The 26,618-nt window shown below is 43.8% G+C and overlaps 1 protein-coding gene across 8 annotated transcripts; it reads right to left on the reverse strand.

Annotated features, from left to right (window-relative positions):
• Nucleotides 1–1,234: 1,234 nt before the first annotated feature.
• On the reverse strand, nt 1,235–26,213 carry si:dkey-96f10.1 (6-phosphofructo-2-kinase/fructose-2,6-bisphosphatase). 8 transcript variants are annotated; one of them, XM_063208076.1, is made up of 16 exons: nt 25,754–26,212; nt 24,829–25,165; nt 19,322–19,447; nt 16,081–16,177; nt 15,555–15,621; nt 15,127–15,201; nt 14,180–14,236; nt 12,954–13,075; nt 12,125–12,332; nt 10,790–10,936; nt 9,586–9,690; nt 9,006–9,135; nt 8,047–8,109; nt 6,947–7,011; nt 4,609–4,740; nt 1,235–2,845 (listed from the first exon to the last, which is right to left on the reverse strand). In XM_063208076.1, exons 2-16 carry the CDS (start codon nt 24,887–24,889, stop codon nt 2,786–2,788), a joined length of 1,515 nt encoding a protein of 504 aa, XP_063064146.1. In that variant the 5' UTR covers nt 24,890–25,165; nt 25,754–26,212; the 3' UTR covers nt 1,235–2,785. The 8 variants fall into 8 exon arrangements, with proteins under 8 accessions (XP_063064146.1, XP_063064145.1, XP_063064151.1 ...); XM_063208075.1 differs by lacking the exon at nt 24,829–25,165 and having other exon boundaries at nt 25,754–26,213; XM_063208081.1 differs by lacking the exon at nt 4,609–4,740 and having other exon boundaries at nt 25,754–26,207.
• Between the last annotated feature and the right edge of the window lie 405 nt (nt 26,214–26,618).

A 26,618-nucleotide genomic window follows, 5' to 3' on the forward strand; every position in this document is an offset into this window, starting at 1 on the left:
AATTCTCCACCAGCTGCCATGTGAGTTTAAACATCAGGCCCCTGCTCAACAGAGGCTGCTAGAGGGTGTTCCGGGAAGGTGGATCAGTAGTAAACTAGCTTGGGTTAACCAGGGGCCTATTACTACAAGGCTGGTTCAGGATAAGTTAAGATTAAGTTATTTAAATCATCAAATAGAAGTGCCTGGAGTAATCATTTTCTGAAGAAAAGCTCTTGTATTAGATGATTTACCTCTTAACTTAACCTTAACTTCTCCTGAACCAGCTTTGTAGTATAGGCCCCTGGAGATAGTCGTAAATCAGCTAATAGAAAAGCCTGGGGTCCTCATTTCATTGATTAAATGAAGGATGTAGGTTATCTATTAGCAGGTTTACTACTTTCTTTTGGTTAACTTAAACCAGGTTTATCACTTAACCATTTTCGAGGAATACCTCCCAGGATTTCAGACGACTCTCAGGGGGACATAAACACAGCAGCGTCTCATTTTAGAACACACATTTCCATTGGTGCACATAAGTCATTTGTTTCATCAACAAGCCTCTCATTCAGTGATTGTGGCTGAATCTTCTTCTAGAATCTTCTTCGTAGTAACTCACAGAAGAGGAGCACAAGCACAGCATACAAGCCACATTAATAGGGGAAAAAAGGTCACAACTTGGTTTGGGTGGTAATTTGCTACTTCACATGATAAAATCACACAGAAAATTACTTCACAAAAAATGGCTTGCATTTTTTTTTTCTGCAAGGCACAAAACAAAACAACATCCTCTCTCTCTAAGAACATTTCAAGACTGATTTTATACAGCGCATCTTAGCACCATTAGGAGAAGTCCACAAGTAGTCAAGCTTTCACTGAACAGTCTGGGCCTTTTTCACGTGACCTCAGACAACTTCGAACACTGAACATTTAAATGCATTTGAAACAGGCATTAGTTATATTAAATCTGGTGGTAAGATATTTTCAGCCTGAAACCGGGTAGGCATAGGCTACCTGCTTCACTTTATTAAAGTTTGTCTCACGTCGCAGTGAAAAAGCCAAATTCCAACAGGAGGCCAACTCCTCGAATAGACCTTCAATAGGAGCAGTGTGGGTCTTCCTGTGTATGATGGACTTAGTACTAGGTGCAAGACCTTCAGAATAATATAAGGTGGTGAAATGATACACCAAATGTATTACAGCCACATGTAGTCCCTAAATCTGAAAAAAAGGCTATTAACAATTTTTCAATTAAGAGCAATTAAGAGATTGTTGGCTCGTCTTTTGTATCAGCTTTACAACCACATATGGGTTAATTAGGTCAGTTTTACACTATATCCATCTTTGTTATATTACCCCTCTGCCTCAGAGAGGTGATATGTTGACAATAAATATGTACAGGAAAAGTGCAGACATCGGTTCACATTTATGTTGCATACTTTCAAATGTGTGTGAGTGTGTGACTATACACATTTGTGCGAATTTGCCTTCAACGTGGAAAGTTAACCTTCATCCATGACTGACGGGGCCATCTCTATGCTTGAGTCTTGAGACATGCCAGACTACTGAACTTTGTTGCAATCCATGATGAGAACAACAAAATAGAAGATGTCAAAGGCTGAACCTCAGTTATCTGTTCAATCTATCCAATAACCCTCCTCTAACTTTGGTTTTAAACGAACATTGGCAGGTTTAGAAACAGTCTGGATGTGAGCGGTAACAAAGGAACTATCCCACTTAACATGCCACAGATCCAGAATAAAGTCAAGTCCATTAGGCCAGGCCTAGGCTGTTGATATTTCTGTATACTGTGGCATCCACATACACACTGCCTGTAGAAAGAGATTGCAGTAGCTGTAACAGAAAATAATTCAACCTATGCTATTTCCTTTCAAAATAACCACCGGTATAAAGGATTTATGCTTATGGCTTTGACAATTTGTACCTTAAGTGCACTGAAGTGGTTAAGTCCCTTTGTTCCTATTCACAATGATGTGCATGCGTGGGGGTGGGGTGCGTGTGAGAGAGTGTTAAAACCTTTTTCCTGTTGACGGCACATGGTTTGTCTGGGGCAAGATGTCTACACAGCCATGGATGAGGCACATTGGTGGGAGCACATGTCGAAGTTCCCAGGTCAAAGCTTATTCAAAGAAGAAGGCAGCGGAATTCTCCAGCTGCAAAGCATTGTGGGTAACAGTGTAGTAGTGGATATCAGTCCAACATCACAGTCCCAACATCACATGACCCATAGCTGAGGTCCTCACAAGTTCCTCACAATTGAATTCTACACATAAATTAAAATATTCATCGCTTCATTTCATGTATTTTTTCATTGGAGGCAGAGTTCTTGTCCCTTCTTGGAGGAAGTAGCCTTAATGCAGATTAGGGCAGTTGCTTCACTTTAAAAGGAGCAGATGCTCTCTGTTGAGTCCTTCGTCCGCTCTAGACATCAAACAACAACAACAACAACCCAGAGCGCCTCTCTGAGTCACACACACCAGGACGACACCATGTAGTGATACAAGAGGAAACGTGAAAGTCATAGGGAGACTCAGCCACGCCTCTCCACGGGACCTAAGATCTACCTTAGATCACACACAAAAAAAAAAAACCAATGGAGGAGAGGGAGATTCCAAGGAAAGACCCTTTCTGGACTCCCGTTGGCTGCTTTTCTCCACCTTGGGTCCCATGGAGAGGCGTGGCTTGGGCTCCCTACTTGATGTGGGGGAGCATCTGAGGTCAGAGTTTGTGCACGAGGACTGATTATCTCTCTCTCTCTATCCCTTCAGTGTTTCTGGATGGCCTCCCTCTAGAAGTGCTCGGGGACCGTTGTGAGGGCGTCCTGTTCCTCTCTGTTGATGTCTACGTTCTAGAGGAGCAATCGTGATGAGACAGAAAGAAGTGAAAGAAGGAAAGGCAGGATAGAAAGAAGGAAGAGGGGGGAATAGAGGGACACAGACAGGTGGGACAGGGTGAATGCCCATGAACATACGAGGTAGTGCCAGACCGAGATGAGAAGACGGGTTTAAAGCGGGGTGATGGATGGACAGACAGACAGACAGATTGATTGAGAGAGAGGGAGAGAGAGAGAACACAGAAGGGCATACAGATTGAGAGAGAGAGAGAGAGAAATGCAAGGTGAACACAATGCACAAGACAGAGGAGGGCCATGTATGGAGGTGAGGAGAGACACAGGGGAGGAAAAAGAGAAAAGACAGAAAAAAATATTATTTCCACAATCTCAGCACAGACACAGTAATTGTCCTCTGAGCTGTGTGAAGCACGCCATCACTGCATGTAGACTAGTGTTTCTCAACGGGGGTGGTACAGTCCCCTAGGGGCGTTGGCGAGCCCTAGGGGGGCGTCGAGAAGGATACAGTTGAGGGGGCGGGGATTTTTTGTCATTGGGGGACATTAGTCCATTAGATTTTTTTAATACTAAGGGGGTCATTGGCAGGCTTGTGATGCGGTCAGGGGGGCGTTGGGAGGCTTGTGATGGTGCCAAGGGGGCGTTTGTTCAAAAAAAGGTTGAGAACCACTGCATGTACACTAATAAGCCCGTCGGCAGTTGGCACTGGCTCCTGGAGGCGTGGAACACACACTCACAGGCTGAGAGGAGGCTCAAATTACCATGGAAACGAAACATGTGCTGTGCAAAGATGGAACTACTACTGTACACACAGAATAAACTGAATCTCTCTCTCTCTCTCTCTCTCTCTCTCTGCAGACACAGACACACACATTCTGTCTGTAACACACACACACTGTCCACTTTGCCATTTGCAACGACAGAACTGTTGTAAACACGCTATGGACAGATCCATTGTGTGAATACAGATGTTTTCTGGTGCCAGTAAGTGTGCGTGTGAGGAGACATCTGTTGCTGTAACCAGAGCACACTCTCTATCCCTCCATCTTCCGCTCTCTCTCTCTCTCTCTCTCTCTCTCTCTCTCTCGCTCTCTCTCTCTCTCTCTCTCTCATACCCTCACTCACTCACTCACTCACTCACACACACACACACACACACACACACACACACACACACACACACACACACACACACGTACACACACACACACACACTATACCAAACACTACAAGGATTCATGCGAGACAAATGCAAACACAAACAAATATACTCGACACCTCATTCCTGACCAGGAGAAGAAAGATTACAGAGCCCTATATACGGCTCTGAAAGATTACAGTTTCTACCACCATCTAGTGATCAAAAGTAGTAGTACAGCCATCACCAAGAGAAATTACAGGTACATTTCAATGTGCAAACCAAGGAAGGCCTCTGGGGAAATTAGAGAAGCTGATGACGATTACAGGTCTGATAAGTCACATTCAGCGTTCATTAGCGTGTTTATGAATGTGACGCAGGGGCAGTTGGGTTGTGTGAAAAAGGGCCTGTTGTTGTTAGCTGCACCTGACCAGTCAATTAAAGCAGTGCAGGAGAACACTGTGATGTCACAAGAGGAAGGAAGTAAAGGGGGAGGGATTAAGAACAGTGGCCGAGGGAGGAGGAGGAGGAGGAATTAACTGTTGACATTGAAGGTTAATGTCAAACGAGTGCGGAGTAATTAGGAGCGCTCCCCCACTCGTTAATTAAGGTGACACCGCAGTACCTCCAGACTAAGAGTGGTGACCCCCAGGTCCTGAAGGCGCGGGGCACGCGTGGGGGTGGGGCTGGCCATGGGCTGTGCCCGAGAGCGCCGGTAGAGGGCGGGGGGCAGGATGACACAGGGAGGCTCCTCACCCTGCGGGGAGGGGACCACATGGGCAGCTTGAAACTGTGGCCCAGTCAGATCTCATCTTACACACACATGGGCAGTTGCCGTTACCCTTAATTTCCCCCAGGGGATTAATAAAGTTACTCTTACTGTTACTCTTACATCTCATTTCTTTTAGCCAAGTGCAGGGTCAAAATGTAAAGTTCATGTAAGGCAAGGAAGAACTGCACTCTGATGAGCTCTTTTCTTGTGATGTTTCGGCCACCAAGGCCATTGACGTTTTGGGCCACCACAAACGTCACAAGTACGCCTGTAACAATATCCAACCGAACCGACGTACCGTACCGAAAAGCCCTGTACCGAATTGAACAGTGATGTACCGAAAGGTAGAGTTAAAGGCTACTGTGTTCATGTTTTTACATTATGCTACCACTACATGCAGAGGCTCGTGCAGAAGCATAAGAGAGAAAGCAAGAAAAAACAGGTGTAGAGGCTTGTTCTTTGTGAAACCTTGAGAAAAGTGCTATTTTACACTGATGAAATCTCCGACCCAAAGTAGCAGGTTGAGTGTATTTCCTTTTTTTGTTTGTATTTTTTGTAAATGTACTGAACCGTGACCCTAAAACCGAGGTACGTACCGAACCGTGATTTTTGTGTACCATTACACCCCTAGTCACAAGAATAAAAAATGGATTAAAACAGAGGTCATTGGTGTGTGGTTGTTCCTTGCCTTACATCAGCTTGATATTGTGGCCTTGGTGGACACAGCCACCACTCAGTCATTAAAGAAACACTCCTATTTTTGTTCATCTGTTTTTGTTGTTTCGAACTCTCCTAGAACCAAACAGTTGAAGTTTTGAGTCCATTCAAGATCTGTATGGAATGTCTGCATCAGACACTAGCAGTTGAACTATGAACTTTGTATTAATTATTGAATTACAGTATGCCAGTTACATTACACGTACTTGTATAGTTCAATTCAATAACTTTTGCAAAGACTTGAAAGTCCTACAGAAATTATATGAAAAGGTTCCAAAAATTGCAAATCCTTTAAATCTAAGGGAGTTAGGAAATGAACCCACTTTAACCATTTTAGTAGTGTAAACCTCAGTACCCAGACCATTTAGAAGAGCAGTCAGTGTAGCACACATAAGAAGTGAATATAGACGAGCTTATCCACTTCTTAAGGTTTGCTCTTTGACAACGATTTGTCTTGAACAGAGAGAGCAACACATACACAAAGTTGGGGTTAGTTTTCTGGAAACAAACATGCACAATGACCTGCAGTTTACAGTTTTAATCGAACAATCTTTAATGTTTACATAAAAGTAAAAAAAAAAAAAAAGAAAGAGAACATTTCCACATTCACCAAATTTAAACACATCAGATGTGTCTATTTGGAATTGGCAGCATCCACAAATACCAAAAGGTATTTTAGGTTTAGGTTTATTTTATTCTAGCAGCATCTGTGTTCTGTGTAGCTCAGATTTGGGCCCAGCCGAAGACAAAGCTTCATCTGCATGACTGAATCTGGCACGCATCTCTCTCTCTCTCTCTCTCTCTCTCTCTCTCTCTCTCTCTCTCTCTCTCTCTCTCTCTCTCTCTCTCTCTCTCTCTCTCTCTCTCTCTCTCTCTCACACACACACGCACGCACGCACGCACGCACGCACGCACACACACACACACAATAACTAGAAGCTCAATCTACAGATGAAGCTCATGTCTAGTACCCCTCTTCCAGCCCCTCCATGCTCATCCACAGAGAGAGAGAGAGAGAGAGAGAGAGAGAGAGAGAGAGAGAGAGAGAGAGAGAGACATATAGAGAGGAATAGAGGGAGTTGTATACAGAGGATAAAGAGAGATGGTATGTGAGAGGAACAGAGGTAGAGTAAAATAATTCAGTGGAATGGGACAGAAAAAAACACAAAGAAAAACACATTTCAGGAGGGAAAAAAGAAAAGAGCGGAGAGAGGGGGGGAGGGAGGGAGGGGAAAAGAGAGAAATATGTATAAAGAGAGAGAAAGAAAGTGGCAGCAAGATGCTGGCTAGCAAGCATCCTCTGTCCCTGTGCACACACCACGTGCGCCTGCATTCGGCACGGAGTGCGCAAACACACACACACATCCACCAGGGAGCGAGGAGGGCCTGGAGCGAGGGGCCGGCGGGCATTTGGCGTTAGGGTCGGATCTCCTACCTACGAGCTCTCTGCCATCACCCCGTCCCAGTCACTCACCGCCGGACGATCACGATGGGTATTCACCGCCTCAATGTTCAGGAACACGGACTCCACTTTACAGCCTTGGAGCATCAGAGACAGACCGGGAGGGAGGGACAGAGAGAGAGGAAGAGGGAGAGAGAAAGAGAGAGAGAGAGAGAGAGAGAGAGAGAGAGGGAGAGGGAGAGAGAGAGAGAAATACGCAAATTGAACAAGAGCAATCAGAGATGGCAAGCAGGCCAACACTTTTTGAAATTACTTCAAATCGGTCGAAAAAGTTAAAAACGATTTAGGCTAGTTTAACACATTGATGCCAGATGCTGCGTAGCGCAACATTAACCTCAGTGCAGAGAGCTGCATGGCACAGCTTTTAGGCTTATGAAATTGAAGATTTTTAAAAAATAGAAAATGTTGGTATGTTAGAGATGAACGAACATGTTCTAATGCAAGATGAGGGTCTTAGCTTTTAAATACAATTCATTTCATGTTTTGTGTGCTATTGAGATATTTAAGTTTTTACAGGCTGACAGTACCTTGCCCAAGAATGATTTAGGCATCCAGCAGATGTTTTTTCAGGTGTTTTAGGAATCGATGGGTTGAATTGGTTCAAATATTTCAGATCGACTGATTAAATCTGGTTAAAGCGGGTTTATGCCCGTTCAAATGGTTCAAACCGGTTTCAACAAATGCAATCCGTTTGAATGGTTCTAAACAGGTTTGAACCAGTTGTGAAACCAGTTAAAGCAAACGTTCTTTTTTTTTTAAACCAACATTTTTAATAGGTCCAAACCGGTTTTTATCCTTTTGAAATCGTCTAGGGTTAGATCCCGTTTAAACCTGTTCAAACTGATCTGAAACGTTAAAACAGCAAAGCATGGGAGGATGGTCTAAACTCCTTTCAGTCCCAAAACAGCAAAACAGGTTCTAACAACTTCATCCAAAGTAGAGTAGCAGTAGAGTAACTTTATTGATCCCAGAGGGGAAATCCAGGACACAGACAGAGAAAGGAGGACAGAGGAGGAGAGCATGCTGAAGATGAGAGGCAGGAGTGTGTTTTGAGGCACAGTAGTGACAATACACGGTGTGAGAGGAAAGGGCAAGAGGTCTGCACTACTCACCATAGGCCACGGGCGTCAGCTTCAGTACTGTGTGGAGAGGACACTTCAGGTAGGGCAACTCCTCTGTGGAGGGCAAGAAACAAGGCCAGTCAAAGCTTACAGCAGCGGAATAGGGCCACGCATTGGAAAAACACACACACACTGACGTCTGTTTTCTGCTGTTTAATGTCCACAATTCCCTGCACACTGCACTGTACAGGTATGCCATCTATATAAGAACATTACATTACACTATATTATACATATAACATTGCTATGTACACGTCGAAACATCCCAAAACATTGTACTGATAGTATAATGAAGTTGGAAGAACTTTGAAATAACATTGACTGTAATTATGATCTTTCTGTGTACCGTCTTCAAAGCCATTCCTGATTGCAAAGATTTTTCCAAAGATATTTTTGTGGCTTTTATGCCCTTATGTGACAATAGGACAGTTTGAGAGTGTGGCAGTTAACAAGTGGGGAGAGAGAAATGGGGACGGATCGGCAAAGGACCTCTGGCCGGAATCGAACGCAGGTCGCCGGTGTAATGGTACAGCGTCTTAGCTCAGCCACCACTGTTATGTTTTTTTTAAACCCCTTTGCGCAGAGTCTGTTATAACCTTACTGTCACCAACATTTAATGGCTATGTCTTAATCTGTTACTTAAAGTGATGGTAGAAGTTTGTTGTCATGGCATGTGATTTTAGTGTGGTAATTTTGAATATACTGCCAAGATCCAATAACGCTTGTACTAAGCTATTTGGGATCACTGGGTAACTCGGCCAATGTTCGGCCAACGTAGAAAGAACTTCGGCTGGGCAACTTGACTGATGTCACGGTTCAAATTACCATGAGGTGAATCTACTCCAAACCATTACTTTAAGTCTTATAGTCGAGTATTTTAAGCAAATAGTGAATAGGCCTGCCGGCGACCCCATCTGCACTAAGAGGCTACGTAAGATTTGGGTCCCCACCTGCGCTCTTGTCGAGGAAGTATGCGAGGAGGCATCTCATGACGGCCTGATGGCAGATGACCAGCACGTTCTCCTGTCTCTCCAGCTCCATGATCACCGGCTCCAGGCGCTGCACCAAGTCCTCATACGACTAAGACACACACGCACGCACGCACGCACGCACGCACGCACGCACACACACACACACACACACATTATTGTTGTCATTATTTGTGTTGTCTCCCTACATGTCGGTGAACACAATCTTTATGCTCTGGATAGATTTATCCAAAGTAACTTCATTTATGAATTCATGACAACAAATAATTCAAATAATTCTGAAAACTGGCATGAATAGAAATAAGGACCTTAGGTCACACTCCTTCATGTTAATTCAAGAGTCTAAAAAAGTCACCTTGACACTGTGCTACATACACACTATAGCAGACTTCACTTTCATAGATGAGATGCTTTACAGCAGAAACAAAAGTAAGCAGATATCCACTTGTCTCAGTGCACTCTGTCCCCCGTCACCTTCTCCAGAGAGGAGTGGAGAGCATTGTGATGATGATTATTCTGTAATGACAGCCTCCTCACTCACCTCTCCTTTGGGGTAGCGATAGCGGTACTTGTCCTGGTCGCGCAAGGCAAACTCCTCGGGGTGATGGGCCTGGATCTCCTCGTACGTCAGCTCCTCACACACACCCTGCAATCACAACCAGCCACATGGAGGTCACTTTACACCAGGGCTTGCTTGACATTAATTTGTCCACCCACCGGCCACTGTGGCTAGTAGTTTTCCAGAGTCACTAGCCATTCAGGCATGCCACTAGCCACAGATTTTATATTGCTCTTTTCTCTTTGATTATGGTGTATGTCTAACGTCAGAAGATAAGGTGCTAAAGCAAGATGAGAGTTTTCTACATGGAAGCGTATCAATGCAATATGAAAATCAAAGATTTATTAAGCGTTTTCTTGAACTTAAATACAAACAATCGATACACAATGGGCAAACAATAGAATATAGGCTACCATGATGCGTATGTCATACCAAGGAATAAGCTGCCACCCAAATTGGCTAGTGACACTGAAAGTATTACTAACCACAGCCAAATTTTACCAGAATTTGGCCAGTTGGCAGGTGCCAGTGTCACCAGTGCCAGTGTACCAGTGCTTTACACCACCACCGCTGCTGATGATGAGCAGTACACTATAGAGTGACGTGAAGAGGACACGTCTGCTCCATCTACATCTACTGCTGAAAGCTACATGGAGAACTGGAAAGCAAATGAATCTATGTTGTAGGGGTCCAACATCTTTCGGCACAAATATTTTACTCTTAAAACAAGATCATCCAACAGGTTTTGATTTTATAAGTGGACATTATAGTCTACTACATAGTATATTGATTGACACAATATCTTTTCGCAAGACCTACCAATATCATTATTGAATTCTAAAACCACAGAGTGAACGCATGTGCATATCTTAACTCAGCATACTGTATAAGCCTGTTGTTGAGCTGACTGTGTACCTCCATTTACTGGCAATTCTGACCTCATATCAACGTTAATTCACTGATCAACCGGCAAGTCATTACACTTCCTATCATACATTTCATTTCATACAGACGTTACATGTAATTAGAAACGTATGCCATCTGCTGTATTTTTGGTGATGAATCTTATTTACTCTAAATTAAATTAGACAAAATGTGCCCGGCCCACACACGCGAGTCCTGGCAGCAAGCATATCCTCGATCTAAAACTCATTGCATTTAAAAGTCCCTGTCATTTGAAACTCACAGCGTCTATCTCGTTGAGGGCCTTCCACTGCTCGTAGGGGACGCCCAGGGACTCTGCTGTCTGGATGGTTCTTTTCATGTGGCTCGTCCACACCTTCAGGTTGGGGATGCTCTGACTCTTGATGTACTTCCCGAGGGAGGACGCAAACTGCGGAGGAGAGCAGAGGGAATTCAAGGCTACACAGGGATTCAATTTTATAATACTGTACTATGAATGTATAACATGCAATACAACTTCAATTGTCCATCTGCACAGTGCATAGTTTGTGTGCATAGTGTGTGTGTGTGTGTTCAAGTCCTACATAGAATATCAAGTCAAGTCAAGTCAAGTCAAGTTTATTGTCAATTTCTTTACATGCACTGGTCATACAAAGAATTTGAAATTGCGTTTCTTGCTCTCCCATGCAGACATAGACTAATCTAGGTAAGGACATAGACAGTATAGACATAGACAGTACTCATACATGGACATAGACAGTATGGACGTAGACATTGCTCATACATAGAATATGTGATGAAAACAGGAAAACAAAAAGAAAAGAGTTGCACACAAGACCTGAATGCCAATCAGTAAAATTGTATTGAAAAAAGACAAAAATAGTAAAAAGCCAAAGAGAGTGGGACACAATCATTTCAGATATACTGTAGCCCATAATCAGTGTTCTCAGCCTGAAGACGCTGAAGAAGGCTTAGGCCGAAACGTCTGTCTATCATGGTAACCCACTAAAAAAAAGTACAAGAATTACACTTGAGAGTATGGCCTTTCTATAAGAAAAGAAACAAGCATCACCATACCCACTCTTGTACCGACACTGACCTGTCTATGACCATCCCTGCTAGGATAGTAGAACTGACCTGCCAATCAGCCCATGTTAACACCTTCAAAAAGACATGTGAGTGTCAAAATGTGTTGGTGCGTATGGCACAAATAAAAAGGCTTTTAATGCCTCTGAACTTTCCTTTTTTGACGACTAAGCTAGCTGGCCTCTTCCCTTGAAAAGCACAGATGGCAGATATTGTTTGGAACCCACAGCTGCACTCTCTCTTTTTTCATTTATTTTTGGAGCTTGTATACCTTTACTAATCAGAGAGGACAGTGAGAAAGACAGGAAATGAAAGTGAAAGCCCTCGTGGGGACACAGCACTCCAAAGCACACAGTGCTCACTGCACACAACAAAATTGCATTTATGTCTCACTCATGTATGTGTGGAAACAGAGATGTGGAAGGATCGGGAAATTAAACCCAGAGCCCCAGTTCAATAACACACTTGACCACCGGGCCACGTCGTCACTCCCTCTTTCTTAAAAACGTCAGCTCCTGATCCTGTGACTGACCGTGCTGCCGCGCGGGGACAGGCCCGAGTCGCCGCCGATCCTGCCCACCAGGTTGAGTTCGCTCTCGCCGTGCCGGCTCAGGTAGATGGTGCGCGGCGTCACGTGGATGTTCATCAAGTAGTAGACGATGCGGCTCTGGATGTGGTCCTGCACGCGGTTCACCAGGTACCGAGAGCCCACGTTGAAGATCTTTATGTAGGATAGGTGACTGGAGAAAGAGAGAGAGAGAGAGAGAGAGAGAGAGAGAGAGAGAGAGAGAGAGAGAGAGAGAGAGAAAGAGAAAAAGACAGAGAGACAGAGACAGAGACAGAGAGACTAGTTTCAATATGACTGATGTCAATTTATGATGTTTCTGTAACATCATACCTAAACCTTTGCATTAGACAAAAACTGAAACGTTATGTAGCCTTGATCGAACAGTCCACCCTTTTTTGATTTTCATATATTTGCAGAATTTCCAAGTATAACACATGAATGTGCATATCATTTCCTTTTCAGTGTACTACTCAGATTGGCAGTCTTAGCATAGCTTAGCTCAATCACAGGAAGTAGGCCTAAATGGTAGCATTAGCATCAAGCCGCAAGTGATCGCTAGACGGAATTAAAGAGCTGGTTTGCACTCTGGTGAATTTGACAATAATGTATTGTCATATTTTACCAAAGCTAAACTACAGATGAAGGTGGACTGTTCCTTTAATATAGTGGAGTAAGTAGGCCTACGTTACTGACCTTTCTAGATCCAGTATTTAAAATACCATCTGTGACTGCATCTCTGTTCATTCATGTCCATTCTTATTACAAAGTCATCTGCACAGTGTGCTTTTGTCACCTGTCTTTGACATCGTCGAGGGGGACGTAGGTGACCTTGTAGCACTCGATCCTCTTGAGGAAGTCTTCCACCGCCTCCTCCTTGTCACAGTCGATGTAGTCCGGGCTGCTCAGCTTCACTTGCTGTAGAAATATCACACAGAGACCATTCAACCCTCTGGGCCAGAAGTTTCACATCAGTGTGGCAGCAGTTTGGGGAGAGGGCAACAGTTCTGGAGAACGCCAGGGGCTTCTCCACCCACTATGTAGTTTTTCATGAAGTTTTTATTATTATTTTCCCCCTAAGTGTGTGTCAAGCATTGTCTCTATGTAAGGTAATTGCAGTTTGATAAAAAATGAGTGAAAAAAAACAGACTGCAGAGAGAACATATAATATAATGTAGATTTTTGGAATCTTGCATTGTGGTAGAATGCATTTATTTTTATCGGTTTGTAAAATTATTATGCAAGTGCACAACGACAATATTTGAACCCGTGCAAGAACATAATTTTGAACATCTAAACATATGTATCAAAACAGTAAACATTTGATATTGGTGTTCGAGCTTCTACGGTGCCGCAGCACAAACAAAGTTGCTTTGGATTGACAGCCAAATCCAATGCCGTAGCAAAGGAATGCAGTCTCACTCCACTATATTAATGTCAGGTCTTGAACGGTGCCCGAGTGACCAGGCACCGCCTACTTGCTCAGTCAAAGTGTGATTATTTGGCACTATTCCTCAGGGAACATACTCAAACAAAATACTCCCCAAAATAGTCCATTAACTATTATAACTATGACCAGCTTTCATAAAAGTCGGTTAAGCCCTGTTCACTCTCTCCCTTATCCCCATGCTAGGGGAGAGGGGGCTACGAGAAAGCAGCCATTCATACCCAGAGTTCTCCCAGCAGATTTGCCCATCTACTCTACATCAATGGGCGGCATTATGAGGGGGGCTTTTGAAAGCAGTAGTACATAATCAAATTCTGCGATGCCCAGGGGTTAACGTAGTTTTCGTTTCTTACCGGTGCCACCTCCTACTCCCCACCCACAAAACCATCACCAAAGAAACAAAATAAACATGAGCTATATCTCTGCATGACCATTTCCGGTGTCCTCTTCATAGGAGGACAAGAGGACACTTGTCTCAAATGGCAAAGTGTGGTTGTATGTATTTTGTACTTAAATAGCACACCTTAGGCACCCTAGGTGCTGCGCGTCTACTTTCGTCCCTGGCAATGCCTTACCTTGATGTTTTCTTCAATGATTTCAGGGTCATCACAAATGGACTCGATGAAAAACACCTGTCAGAAATAGAAACATTTCGTCATCAGCACTTTGCACTCCTCATCCCACCCTGAGCTTGTTGCCCTGTGGTTATGCAACTGTTTGTCTTGCTCACACAGCGGTTGCAGTATTAATATTTGACTGTCCCTTTCTGCTTACTTAGAGATATCACAGTAGACAGAGTAGGGACCAGCTGACCTTTTCATACAGATTGATACAACAATGTTATTTAATACTAGAAAGACAACCATGACAACACACAGTACATCAGATTTCATTTCATAGCATTGTTAACTCTATCAGAGTAAATTGAAAGGAGTGCGCTGAAAATAGAGTGCATGTTTTCACATCAGTGCAGCCAGAGCATATTGGCCATTGTTTTTCAAAAAAACACAAGATGCTTACACACTTAGGAAGATCCCCTTTAGGAGAACATACAGTATTTAGGCTCTGACCCATTTCTTCCCAGTCACACTAGACTTTGTTTCCCCGTCCAGTCTCTTCAAGGGATTTAAAGCACTTGCCCTGGCTCTTGAAAGTATGGGAACAAGGCCCTGCCATGGCCTAATGGTAGGGCACTGGGTTACTACGCCGGCGACCCTGGGTTCGATTCCGGCTCGGGTCATTTGCCAATCCTTCCCCATCTCTCTCCCTACACTCGCTTCCTGTCATTATCTCCACTTTCCAATCAATAAAGGCACAAAAGCCCCTAAAAAAGAAATAAAGTATGGGGACAAACTGCTCTTTCACATGCACCCAAAAAAGCAAATGTAAGGCACAAAAAAGTGGAAGTGGTAGTAATGGGGACAAAGCCTTAAACCTTTTTCTGACAATAAACTTCAGTCAAAAGTCCCTTTTTTTGGGAGAACACTCTGTACTGAGACCTAATAAATAATAGATGTCCCACCTTGTAGCCATTCTCCTTGGCAAAGCTGAGAATGACCTCCCTCCTGTCCCGAGTGGTGTTGGTGGCATCAAACACCTGACACAAGACAACACACATTGCAAGTCAGCCTCATCAGAGCAATGATAAGCCAGATATAGAGGCCAGATGACAAAATGTTGATGTTAATGCTGACCACAGGGCTGGGATTTCTGTTCTTGCCATATTTACTGATATTATTTATGAGAAGCGCATATTAACTGTGTCATTGAGAGTCTGCGTCAATTATTGTCTGTGTACTGTGTGCTGCGTTTTGCTTTGTGTGTGTGTGTGTGTGTGTGTGTGTGTGTGTGTGTGTGTGTGTGTGTGTGTGTGTGTGTGTGTGTGTGTGTGTGTGTGTGTGTGTGTGTGTGTGTGTGTGTGTGTGTGTCCACAAGTGCAGTTCCACTCACCGCCACCTGCCCCTGCTCTTGTGTGAAGTAGGCAGAAACATCCTTCAAGGCAGTAAGTGCACAAGCTCTACAGAGAGAGAGAGAGAGAGAGAGAGAGAGAGAGAGAGATAGAGAGAGAGAGATAATGTGTGAGTAAGGGAGAGAGAGTGGGGGGTTGGTGTAGTGTGTTATAGGATACTGGGATAGTGTGAGAGCAAAATCAGAAGCGGGAACATTTCTAGCTAACAAAACAAGACACCAGCGTGCGTCCACAATAGGTGTTAATTAGGACGTTTCGGCCATGCACCCTTCAATCAGGTGTCCGGTTTTAGACGTCATGATTAAAACATTCTGTGGGACCATGTTGGTTGCTTTTTACCTGTTCTTTGCCTTTGCGTTTTGGTCAGAAACCCAAAGCACTTGAGAAAGATATACAGGTATGTACGTCAGGTCTACACAACATGATAACGTCATCCACAGATGAAGGTAGTGTGGCCGTTGAAGCTCCAAAGCAATTAAATGATTTAAGTACACATGCAGAGCTTACTTGCGGATCTTCATGGCCTCGTCATTATCTGGACGGAAGAACTCGTAGTTTTGGTAGCTCCGCGTTGCGTCCCTTCGATACTGCCCCACATTGAACACTGAAAACACAAATGATTACATCAGCAAAACATACGGACCTACATACAACAGGCAACTCAAACTGTGTGGATATGCACTCTTCAGTTACAAAATGTGGATAATTAACATGCTGGTCAAGTTTGGCCCCAATACCTCTAAAGCTGCTGCTCCAAGCAACTCTGCCATTTGAGTCTGGCACTTCTAAACTGCCTGCCCTGCTGACAAGAAGTCTTTGGCAACCCAATACAGTTAAATGCAAACCAGTGTCATTTGGTAGCCAACAGCTAGCAATGTGGCTGTGACAGCTTATGGAGTGCTGTGGCCCGGGTTACATATCTCCTTTCAGAGGAAAAGATAATACATAATGAGCAACCCACAACACTCCATAATCTGGAACAGCCACAGCACAAGCTGTAGTATCATTTCAAAGGAAAAGTAATCTTCAGTATGGATCACTGACGTGTATAGTATTCAGGTCAGTGGTATGGATTTATCTCGAAGTGATTTATAAATGTTTCTGTTTGGACTAACATTGTGAAAATCATGAAAAGGTGTGTGTGGGGGCGGGGTTCATTGTGAGGATGAGGAGAATGCCCTCATGTGTGTAGCCGGGGTAGCTCATGTCAATTCCACATGCCAATCAGGCCCACTTCATTCAAAATTTTGTGTTTGCACTTACAGTGGTGCTCATATGTTTACATACCCCAGCAGAATATACGCTTTCTCTGCGATTTCTCACAAAATATGAAGGATTACACAAAACCTTTTTTTTCACTCATTGCTAGTGACTGGCTTAAGACATTTATTAGCAATCTTCTCTGTTTACTCTTTCAAAAGCATGATCACAACCCAAACTACCCAAATGACCCTGTTCAAAAGTTTACATACCCTAGTTTCTGATGCTGAATATGGCCCTGTTTAACATCAGGGACCACTCTAAATTGTTTGTGGTAGTTGTGGATAAGGCTCTTAATTTTCTCAGATGACAAAACAGCACATTCTTCCTGGCAGAATGGTTGTTTCCTATAATATCTTTGGGTGTCTTGCTGGACCCTCACATTTGAGGTTTCCCCTGAGTGGCTCAATGATGTTGAGATCAGGAGAGTGAGATGGTCGCTCAAAAACCTTTATTTTATTCTTTCTGAAGCTAATGACGGGTTGATTTGGCTTTCTGTGTCGAAATATTGTCATGTTGGCACTGTTGGAATTTCAATTCAGAAATGCAATATGAGGGGGGTTTGGTTGGAATCAAGCCATTGGGCAAGGGAATAATTGCATTGCAATGATCATTGCAAGGGAAATTGTTCAGGAGGCATAGGACAACCAAAAAATAACTTTAGGTGAAATATAGGACAACATGAAAAAATGTTTTCAACTGTACAGCAAAGAGGCACTTGAGGAAAGATGGGCTGTTGGGGGTTACCAGGAGAAAGCCATTACTACAAAAATGCAATCAAGTTATTTTGCATATGATGCACCAAATAGCACGAGAGAAGCATCAGAATGCCTGTGACAAAGTCATTTGGAAAAATGAGATCAATATGGAACTTTTTTCAGCCACTATTAACAGTACCATTTGGAGAACAGTCAACGGAGCCTATGATGAAAGTTACACCATCCCTTCTGTGAAACATGGTCATGGACCACTGATATCATGGGGACATTTGAGTTACAAATGCACTATACTTTTGGTCCATACTGGCAGAATGATAAATACATTGCCCTGTGAAAAATACTGGAGAAAACTTGACACACATCAGCCTTGAAACTGCACATGGCCCATTGTTTGGACATGCCAACATGACAATATTTCAACACAGAAAGCCAAATCAACCCGTCATTAGCTTCAGAAAGAATAAAAAGGAAGTTTTTGAGCGACTGTCTCACTCTCCTCATTTCAACATCATTGAGCCATTCAGGGGAAACCTCAAATGTGAGGCAAGCAAGACACCCAGCAAGACACCCACAAATATTATATTCTGTCAGGAAGAATGTACTGTTTTGTCATCTGAGAACATTAAGAGCCTTATCCACAACTACCAAAAACAATTTAGAGTTGTCCCTGATGTTAAACAGGGCCATATTCAGAAATCCGAAACTAGGGTATGTAAACTTTTGAACAGGGTAATTTGGGTAGTTTGGGTTGTGATCATGCTTTTGAAAGAGTAAACACAGAAGATTGCTAATAAATATCTTAAGATAGTCACTAGCAATGAGTGAAAAAAAAGGGTTTGTGTAATCCTTCATATTTTGTGAGAAATTGCCAATAAAGCGTATATTCTGCTGGGGTATGTAAACATATGAGCACCACTGTAACTTGACGCCGGCGTCGTACGTATGACATAATAGTGTCATAATAGTGCCAAAACAGTCTTATGACAAAGTCATGGACGGGTCATAAATATGATGTCAATGTCATAAACGTTTTATGACCATGAAAAGTTGACATTGCTAAGTCTGTCTTTACCATGATTGAATGCCGCTTAATGACAAAGTCATAAAATGCTTATGACACATGTATAAATGCGTTACGACACTGTTATGTCACGTGTATGACGCTGACGTTAAGTTAAGCGTTAGCCTTCTTGTTTCAGTGTTTGACAGTATGTATGCTTGGCTGCTGTGAGGGAGGTGTGAGTGGAGCAGCCGTGGCCTAAAGCTTAGATTAGGGCCTTAGAATCAGAATATTGGAGGTTGCATATTCCAGAACACGCATGCCTGAAGTGCTCTTTGAAAATAACCCCATATTGATCCAGGGACCATCCACTGTAACCAATACCCTGTTATTAAACAACTGCAAGCAGCTTTGGATAAGGGCATCAGCAGTGTCATGTAGAAAATATAATGTAAGTCTTTCTGGCTACACAGCTGGTTTGATGGAGCACAGTAAGTGGACGGTTGTATACATCGTGCATCAGCAGTGTCATGTGTATAACACTATAAGTATTGTATATGTAAGTATTTCTGGCTACACTGCAGGGCTGCATCTCTCGAAACCATAGTTGCTAACTATGTTAGCTGCTTTGTTGTTTGCAATGTAATTTCCCATTAGCAACAACCCAAGTTGCTAACAGGCAACTATGCTTTCGAGAAACAACCCCTGGTTTGATGGAGCACAGCAAGTGGGACGGTCGTACACATCGTGCTTGTTGTGATCACCTTACCCTTAGTGGGCACCCCGATCCAGTTGAGGTAGCGTGTGAGTTTCTTGGAGATGTAGGTCTTCCCCCTGGCCGGCAGACCCACCATCACGATCATGGTGGGCGAGTTGCAGAACTGGGGGACCGAGGCTGTCACACACAAACACAAACATGGCAGTCGTGAGTCGTGACTCATCCTTACGCACACACACAGCACAGCACAGCAGTGCTTCCATGGAGACGAGTTCCATGAACATGACCCCCCTCAACCCTTCAGATGTAATGTGTGTACACTACAGTGGCTGTCCCAAGGGCAGTGCATGGTGTGCACATGTGGATCTGGTTTGACCAGCAGGCCAATAACCTTTTGGGGGCGAGAGACACGCGATCGTGGGCCTAATAGCTCTGTTCTGTCTACTGCTCTTTGCATTCTAATTTGTTTATGAAGCACATTGAGTTGTTTCTATATGAAGTATGCTATTCGTATGTACAAATACACTGTCTTGCCACGGTGTGAGAGCGACAAAGAGGAAACATATATAGAGAGGCATGAACAGAGAATGAGGAAGAAAGAGACAGACAGATGTAGAGACAGAAAGGGAAAGAGGGGAATCTTGAAAGACACAGAAAGACATTGTGAGAGACTAAGAGTGAACAAGAGAAAGAGAGATACAAACAAAGACTGAAACGGATAGACACAGACAGACATAGAGAAGGAACGAAAGGGAGCTTATAATATATATAGAGAAAGGCAGTGGAAGTAAAAGGTGGAAAAGTTAAAAAGGTAGAGCAGAGAGAGATACAAGGGAAACTAGAGAGGGAAGAGTGGCTTTAGATCTTCCAGGACCAATGAGATGTAGCCTCTTAGTGCAGATGTGGTCGCCGGCGGGACTATTCACTAAGTTATTTGCTGAAAATACTCAACTACAACATAACAACAGTGCAATGACAGTACTGTACCGGGAGCCTTCAGTAACAGATTAAGACATAACCATTACAATTTTGGTGAAAGTAAGGTTATTACTGATCTTTAGGCTCTGCGCAAAGGGGTCAAAACTTAGTCATAAACATCCAGAACAACCTGCTGCACATGACATGACATTCTCATCGTCAACCCAGTGCCCCTGACTCTGAGCTGATATAAGAACACCTTGTAGTGGCTAACCACCGACATACCTAAAACACGCGACTAACAATAGCGAGAGGTGACCTTCATGATTAATGAGGCAAGCACGAGTGCACTCAGCATGATTACAAATCGAAGCAGTAAGCGGTACGACAACAACAAAAAGAGCACACTATGACAACGAAACACAAACTGACGATGTGCAGCCCTGTGACAGCATAACAAAGACAGAGCAAGAGACAATTCTGAGGTTCAGTAGAAGGATTGGAATGGGGAAAGAGTCTGCGAAGTGGAAATGACAACAAAGGAAAGCGGTAAAGCACTGTTTCTCTGTCCGGTTGTCTTGTCCTGACAGAGTGTAACTTACACCCCCTCCGCCGGCTCAGCTTGCTGCTCATGCTGGGCACCCATATCTTCTGCAGTGGGTTCTGTGTCAACTGCGAGCGTGAGCGCAAGTGGGACATCCTCGATCTCCGACACGCTGTGTCCTTGCAAGCACGCAAAGGTAAGTGTGTGTGTGTGTGTGTGTATGGGTGTGTGCGTATCTACACGACTCGAACGCACATTAAAACTGTGGGAAAGTTCTTTGAGAGCTCCTTATATGCCCTGGGGGGGTAAGCCGCATGGCAACGAGGGGGTGTCCAGAGGAATGCAAAGGCTTGTTGGAATCTGTTTAAAAAAGCACCGGTGGCGGTCACCTGGGCACTAAAGGGTGCAATCCGATTGGTTAACAGGAAAAAGGGGGGTGGGCCTTTTACACCTGCTCCCCAGTCAACCTAAGCCTCTTTTCAACTATGTTGAACTTGACAAACCATACACCATTCTCTTTCTGACTAGATACATGTATTTTTTACATACCACTGAATGCTTGAAAGTAAGCTTTTAATTTTAATTAAAGGTGCTTCTGGCAACTGTACACAACAATCAGATTGATATTTTCATGAAATCTCATATGTATACAGTAAGTGTCCATAAATCCACTAATTTGAGAAAACCAACAAGTTATAAATAATGTGTTAGTACGTTATATAAGCATTAGAACGCTCCTATCAGTATGAGCTTTAAGTTAAATTGTGATATTAATATCAAAACACCAAATTACTCCCTTACCTCATCTTCAATTGTACTACATTCTCAATTTATTGTAGATGACTCAATTTCCTACATTTTCTGATCATTGAGTTTTTATCTACAGTATAGTATGTTACATATTACACAATGAAAGCTGTTGCAGTAACAGTTCCCTTGTTTGGTTGGCGGCTGCAGACAACACCTCCACCACCGCCACACATGAATACTTCAGAGCGACCACGAGAGGGCAGGACCAGACCCAGACAACCGTCACGACTCCTGTCACAAGCCAGCCATCCCCTCTGCAGCCACAGGACTGTCTATAAATCTCTGGGTGCATGTGCCTGCATGTGCGTCGTGCATGCGTGAGTGAGTGTGTGTGTGTGTGCCTCTCTGTGTGTAAGTCTACATGTGCTGCTGACTCAACGCTGTCTACTACACATCAGCTTTGATGTTCCGAGGCAGATAGCTATCCAAAACCGCACTCTGACACAGACACAAACACATAAAGCCAATGTTGAGATCGAGCTTTAAGACACTGTTCATGTAGTGATTACAAGATTATGAATGACCTTCAGACGAGAAGTAGTACGATTGACTTGTTTTTTATTGTTCAAGGCGTAGTAGTTGCATGCAATGAAGCCAGCCAGCCAGCCATTCACAAAACCAAGTAGCTCGGCCATTCACACTCTGGAGCCGTGCAGAGCAGAGAAGCAATAGGCTACTCACAAGTTCAAAGGTCAAGGAATTACACAGTAACAAGATTACACAGTCTTAGATCGCACACAATCATCCCGCTTGTTAATGAAGTAGACAGACTAATATAATGTGGCCATTGCCAAGTACAAGCAGGAAACATAAATCTTGCAAAATACACACCCATCTTGAATGAAGAGGATACGTCAGTGCAGTGCAGGTATCTTCAGACGTATGCTGTGTGTATGGACTGCACATGCAATACAGACTGTACCGTGCTGTAATTGGACCGTCCACAAAAAAAGGTTGTGGCATTAACACAACACCACATCACCTTTGACATATTCAAATCCCACTACGCAGAGGCAAGCCGACCAATGCCCAGCAACCAGGCATAATAGTACAACCACACCATAACTGAGAGTCAGAAGACATATCACCACAAATTGTAGTCTACATTTTACATTGCAGTCTGATTATGTGCACCGTTCCGACAGTGGAACGCTGTTAGTCTTTGAAAAGACATAGATACCCTAGTACTACTCTGCTACAGCATTATATAGTCTAGTNCAGGGCTTTTTCTAGGATTTTTTGGCATGAGGGAGCATCACGGCAGGTTGCGGGGGGGTGAAGGGGGGTGTCTCCCCCCGTGGTTGAGAAATTTACTAGGGACGTTCAAATATATATATATTTTGAAAAGTATGAGGGAGCACCCGTGGAGGTATGAGGGTGGAGCGCCCCTATTTCCCTGTTCAGAAGAAGCCCTGGAGTTAGTAATACATTACAACTTGGTCATAGCTATTTTTGTAACAGCAAATTCACGATAGGGGCGGGCCTTGCCTTAAAGGTAAAGTGTGACATTTATTTAGTAGTTTATTTCCAGAATGTATGCAGTCCATTCACAAGTTTAACATTTTTTCATGAATATTTACAAACAACATCAATTTATACTGTAGGTATTCATTATGGCTTGAAAATTGTCACTTTTCACAAATGAATGAATGAATGAATGAAATAATTCTCCACGTAAATCCACCATGTTGAATCACCTAACATAGACATCTTTGGCTGTAGAATCTACTCTGACCAGACCAGTAAATATTAATTTATTACTTGTGAACTTGTGAACGGACAGCAAAAAAAAAAATGGAAATACACTATTAAAATTACACAACAGGCCTTTAAGCTACATGCATCCTATAGGCGATGCTTGCTGTAAGTCAAAGCAGCTCAACCTTGGCTCCATCTTGACTAAGTTGGCAGGCTGCTGGCTGCCTGGTTGGCTGATGAAGTTCAGGACCTACATCAGCTTGGCAGTGACTGCCTTTGTGACCTACATCACTGTCAGTGATTGCGCTACTGACCTCTATCGCTATCCAGATCACTGAGTGACTGTGTGACAATCGGGTGACTGACTGTGTAACCATCAATGATGATAGTTGCAATGTCTGCAAGCCCCACTGGTACCTACACCACCACTGACCACTCATGTAGTGCTGAACGTTTCAAGCATTTACTACATGTATACGTAACGTTTCACTCAGAAATGTGTAGAAAAGATTTCAAATTCTACATTTCCAATATTTGATGACATCTGCATCTAATGTATCTAAGTGGTCTTTACATTACTTCACACTTAGCTGGTACTGTTTATCCAGAGCGACTTAGGGCTATTTTGGGTACTGTACAGGGACAGTCAGTCCCCCAGGGGCAATGTGGGGTTGGATGCCTTGCTCAAGGCCAGTTCTCTGAACAGCTCTACTATGGATGAGAGATGCAGAGGAGCTTTAGCTATTTACTCCCCGACCCCACACACACAGTCTTCCTATAGGCAACTGTTACGCCCCGACATAAGAATGGATGGATTTTGAACCTGCGACCTTTCAATCCCAACTCCCAAACCACTACACAAACTGCACCAACAGGCTATACAAGTCTTATTATGCACCTGTGTGGGTTTGTAACCTGGATTCTTGCTCCATAAACTTGGTCCCCCCTATATTTCCTGATATAACCCAAAGAAGTGACACCTTGCCTCCACCAGTTCTGGCACGCTCCCGGGCCCACTCAGGCACACATCCATGCCAGTGACAGCTGCCTGACACTGACAGTCAGCAGCACTGAACAGGAGTCCCTTGTAAGATGATACGTTCCCACCAGCCAGTCCAGACAGAGGGGACGTTGGCCTGGCACAACACCTTGGTGTGAAGGAGCTCAGGCTTGGGTCATCTCCCCAAAACCCCAACCCCCACAAGCTCCAGGAGTTGCAGTTCATGGGAATGTTCTTGCTCTGTGTTAGCAAGCACGGCTCAGCAAAAGCCAAGCCACAAGTGCCATCTTCGGCAAAACACCTATGTGTGTGACATAGTGCTGATCTCTGCTTGTGAATAGCTGTGTAATAAACTGCCAATACATTAGGTGTTGTGTCTATTCCATATCACATGTCCCACGTGGTGAATTCAACCACGTACCCTGCTTTAAAGTGGCGACCAGCACAAGGACTTTAAACTCTCGAATGCAACAAGGCAAGGGCGAAGACTGTCACCTCACAAACAGGGGTTATGCATGCAATCAATCATGCACTATACATAAGGCAAGTCCAGTCAGAAGTTAAAAACATTACCGTGCCACACCTCACCTGATGTGCTCTCGCACCGCATACGTTTCCGAAGTTGCCGAACGGGCGTTTGTTGTGCCATTGTTGCACGATATTGAAATCTCAGGCCCGTGCGATGTGTTCTTGCAATGCAGTCTTCACAGAAATATAGAATGAGGTCTCACAAGCCTTAAGTCAGGAGGAGGACCATCCACAAGGGTGTTTACAGACTCCCTCTTTCACGAGCAGGCAGGGGCCCCACCTTTCAGACTCTCGACGTGGGGATATTTGATCCAAATCGTTTTGCCTCGTGTCCTTAGCACCAGAGCAGGCCCTCATATACATAGGCTACACTTCTGTTCAGGACAGGGAATGTCAGCTGCGGGGACGAAAGACAATCGACTGGTGAAGGATGCATTTCAGAGCCTCGCCGCAAGTCTACCCCCATGTTTGACTTAGAACTACTAAAAACATCCCAGAACATAACTGCTTATCCGTGCGTAACGACTAGCCGTGTGCGCGACGGGTATATTACTGTTTGTCTATTCTCGTCGCACGGACACAAGGCGCAATAGCAAGACTGGACAATTTCTGTCATTGGCATTGTTGCGCGAGGCATGTGTCTGCTGCCTGCTATGTAACACTGCGTCCCTCCGGCTAAGGTGCAGGTATCCTTGTCACTCAGATGGTAAACATTATGTTATCTATGTATCAAATGAATCTGAATTGAAATCAGCATTGAGCTTGGGTTAAGTTGTGTAACTGGCATTTTATGGTAGTTCATGATGAAAAGCATAAGCCCCTGCAGACTAGTTGCCAACATACATTTCGTACATTGCTTGCCACTGAGTTGATTTTACAATGTAACGCACAACCGGCACTCGTTTGTCAATGTTGCAAGACTGAAACTCGAGCTGTATTCTAGGTATTGATTGCTCACTTCACTCTGACAATAATGATTACTCACCATGTGGACGCTGGAAACGGGGAACTCGCTCGCCACTAGCGGGGGGCTCGGCCATTGCTTGCGTAATAGGCGTTCCGTTCATATTCCAAGCAAATGACTTGGAGTGTATTTATGGTGCGTCGGTAGCAGATACGTGGCGTGCTTCTTGGTAGGTTGCTGCTGGCGGCACTTCGACTCAGATTCGCTGGAGTGTTTTCCTCTCCTAGCTGGTAGACCTTGGCTGTGTTGGTTTCAGCGGTAGTTCTAGTTCACACACTGTTCCTTTCCTGCATCAGCCCCCACGCGGGCAGGCTCGCGCCTTGGTTCATTTATGCGCCAACGTATCCCGCTACGGTTCCATCAGCGAGCCATAAAAAAGACACGAAATTTGCGAAACGCAACATAAAAGGTCTGAAGGATGTAGTTGCCGAAGCCAACGAATGTACATCAGTGCAATAACATAACCCCAGCTACAGTATCAAACTAAAGCCCGCCCCTTTCCGCGATCCAAACAATCGCAGATGCTGAAACATTTGATCCTATCACAACGCCGGCTATTTAAAAGCATCACCCTCTGCCCAAATATATTATTTTATATTATTTTTCCCTCATCAATTTGGACGCTGGCCAACATAAGATGAATAGAAATATAATATTGCCTGTAAGGCAATTATTTCATTGTAAACATATTTTTTTTCCATGGACTGGTCTGAAGGAAGAGGGTGTGTTGTTTACTCCGTCTTTATAAGTAGGCTATCTAGGGAGCAAAGGTTACAAGGAGGACCCTTAAGAGTTCTATTTGATACCATCGTAGACTGGCCTATGAACTCCGTCAGTTCAGGTTGGACTATTAAAGGAAACACTACGTAGGGCACAACAATGACGG

The sequence above is a fragment of the Engraulis encrasicolus genome, chromosome 10, assembly GCF_034702125.1.
Source record: "Engraulis encrasicolus isolate BLACKSEA-1 chromosome 10, IST_EnEncr_1.0, whole genome shotgun sequence".
Taxonomy (NCBI): domain Eukaryota; kingdom Metazoa; phylum Chordata; class Actinopteri; order Clupeiformes; family Engraulidae; genus Engraulis; species Engraulis encrasicolus.

Excerpts from the sequence above, each read along its gene's own strand:
- si:dkey-96f10.1 (XM_063208074.1), bottom strand. The coding sequence starts at position 20,887 with ATGTCCCACTTGCGCTCACGCTCGCAGTTGACACAGAACCCACTGCAG. Across the intron at positions 12,333-12,953 it reads CTCGACGATGTCAAAGACAG|TCACCTATCCTACATAAAGA; the intron begins GTGACAAAAGCA and ends CTCTTTCTCCAG. Across the intron at positions 2,846-4,608 it reads TCACCACTCTTAGTCTGGAG|AACGTAGACATCAACAGAGA; the intron begins GTACTGCGGTGT and ends TTGCTCCTCTAG.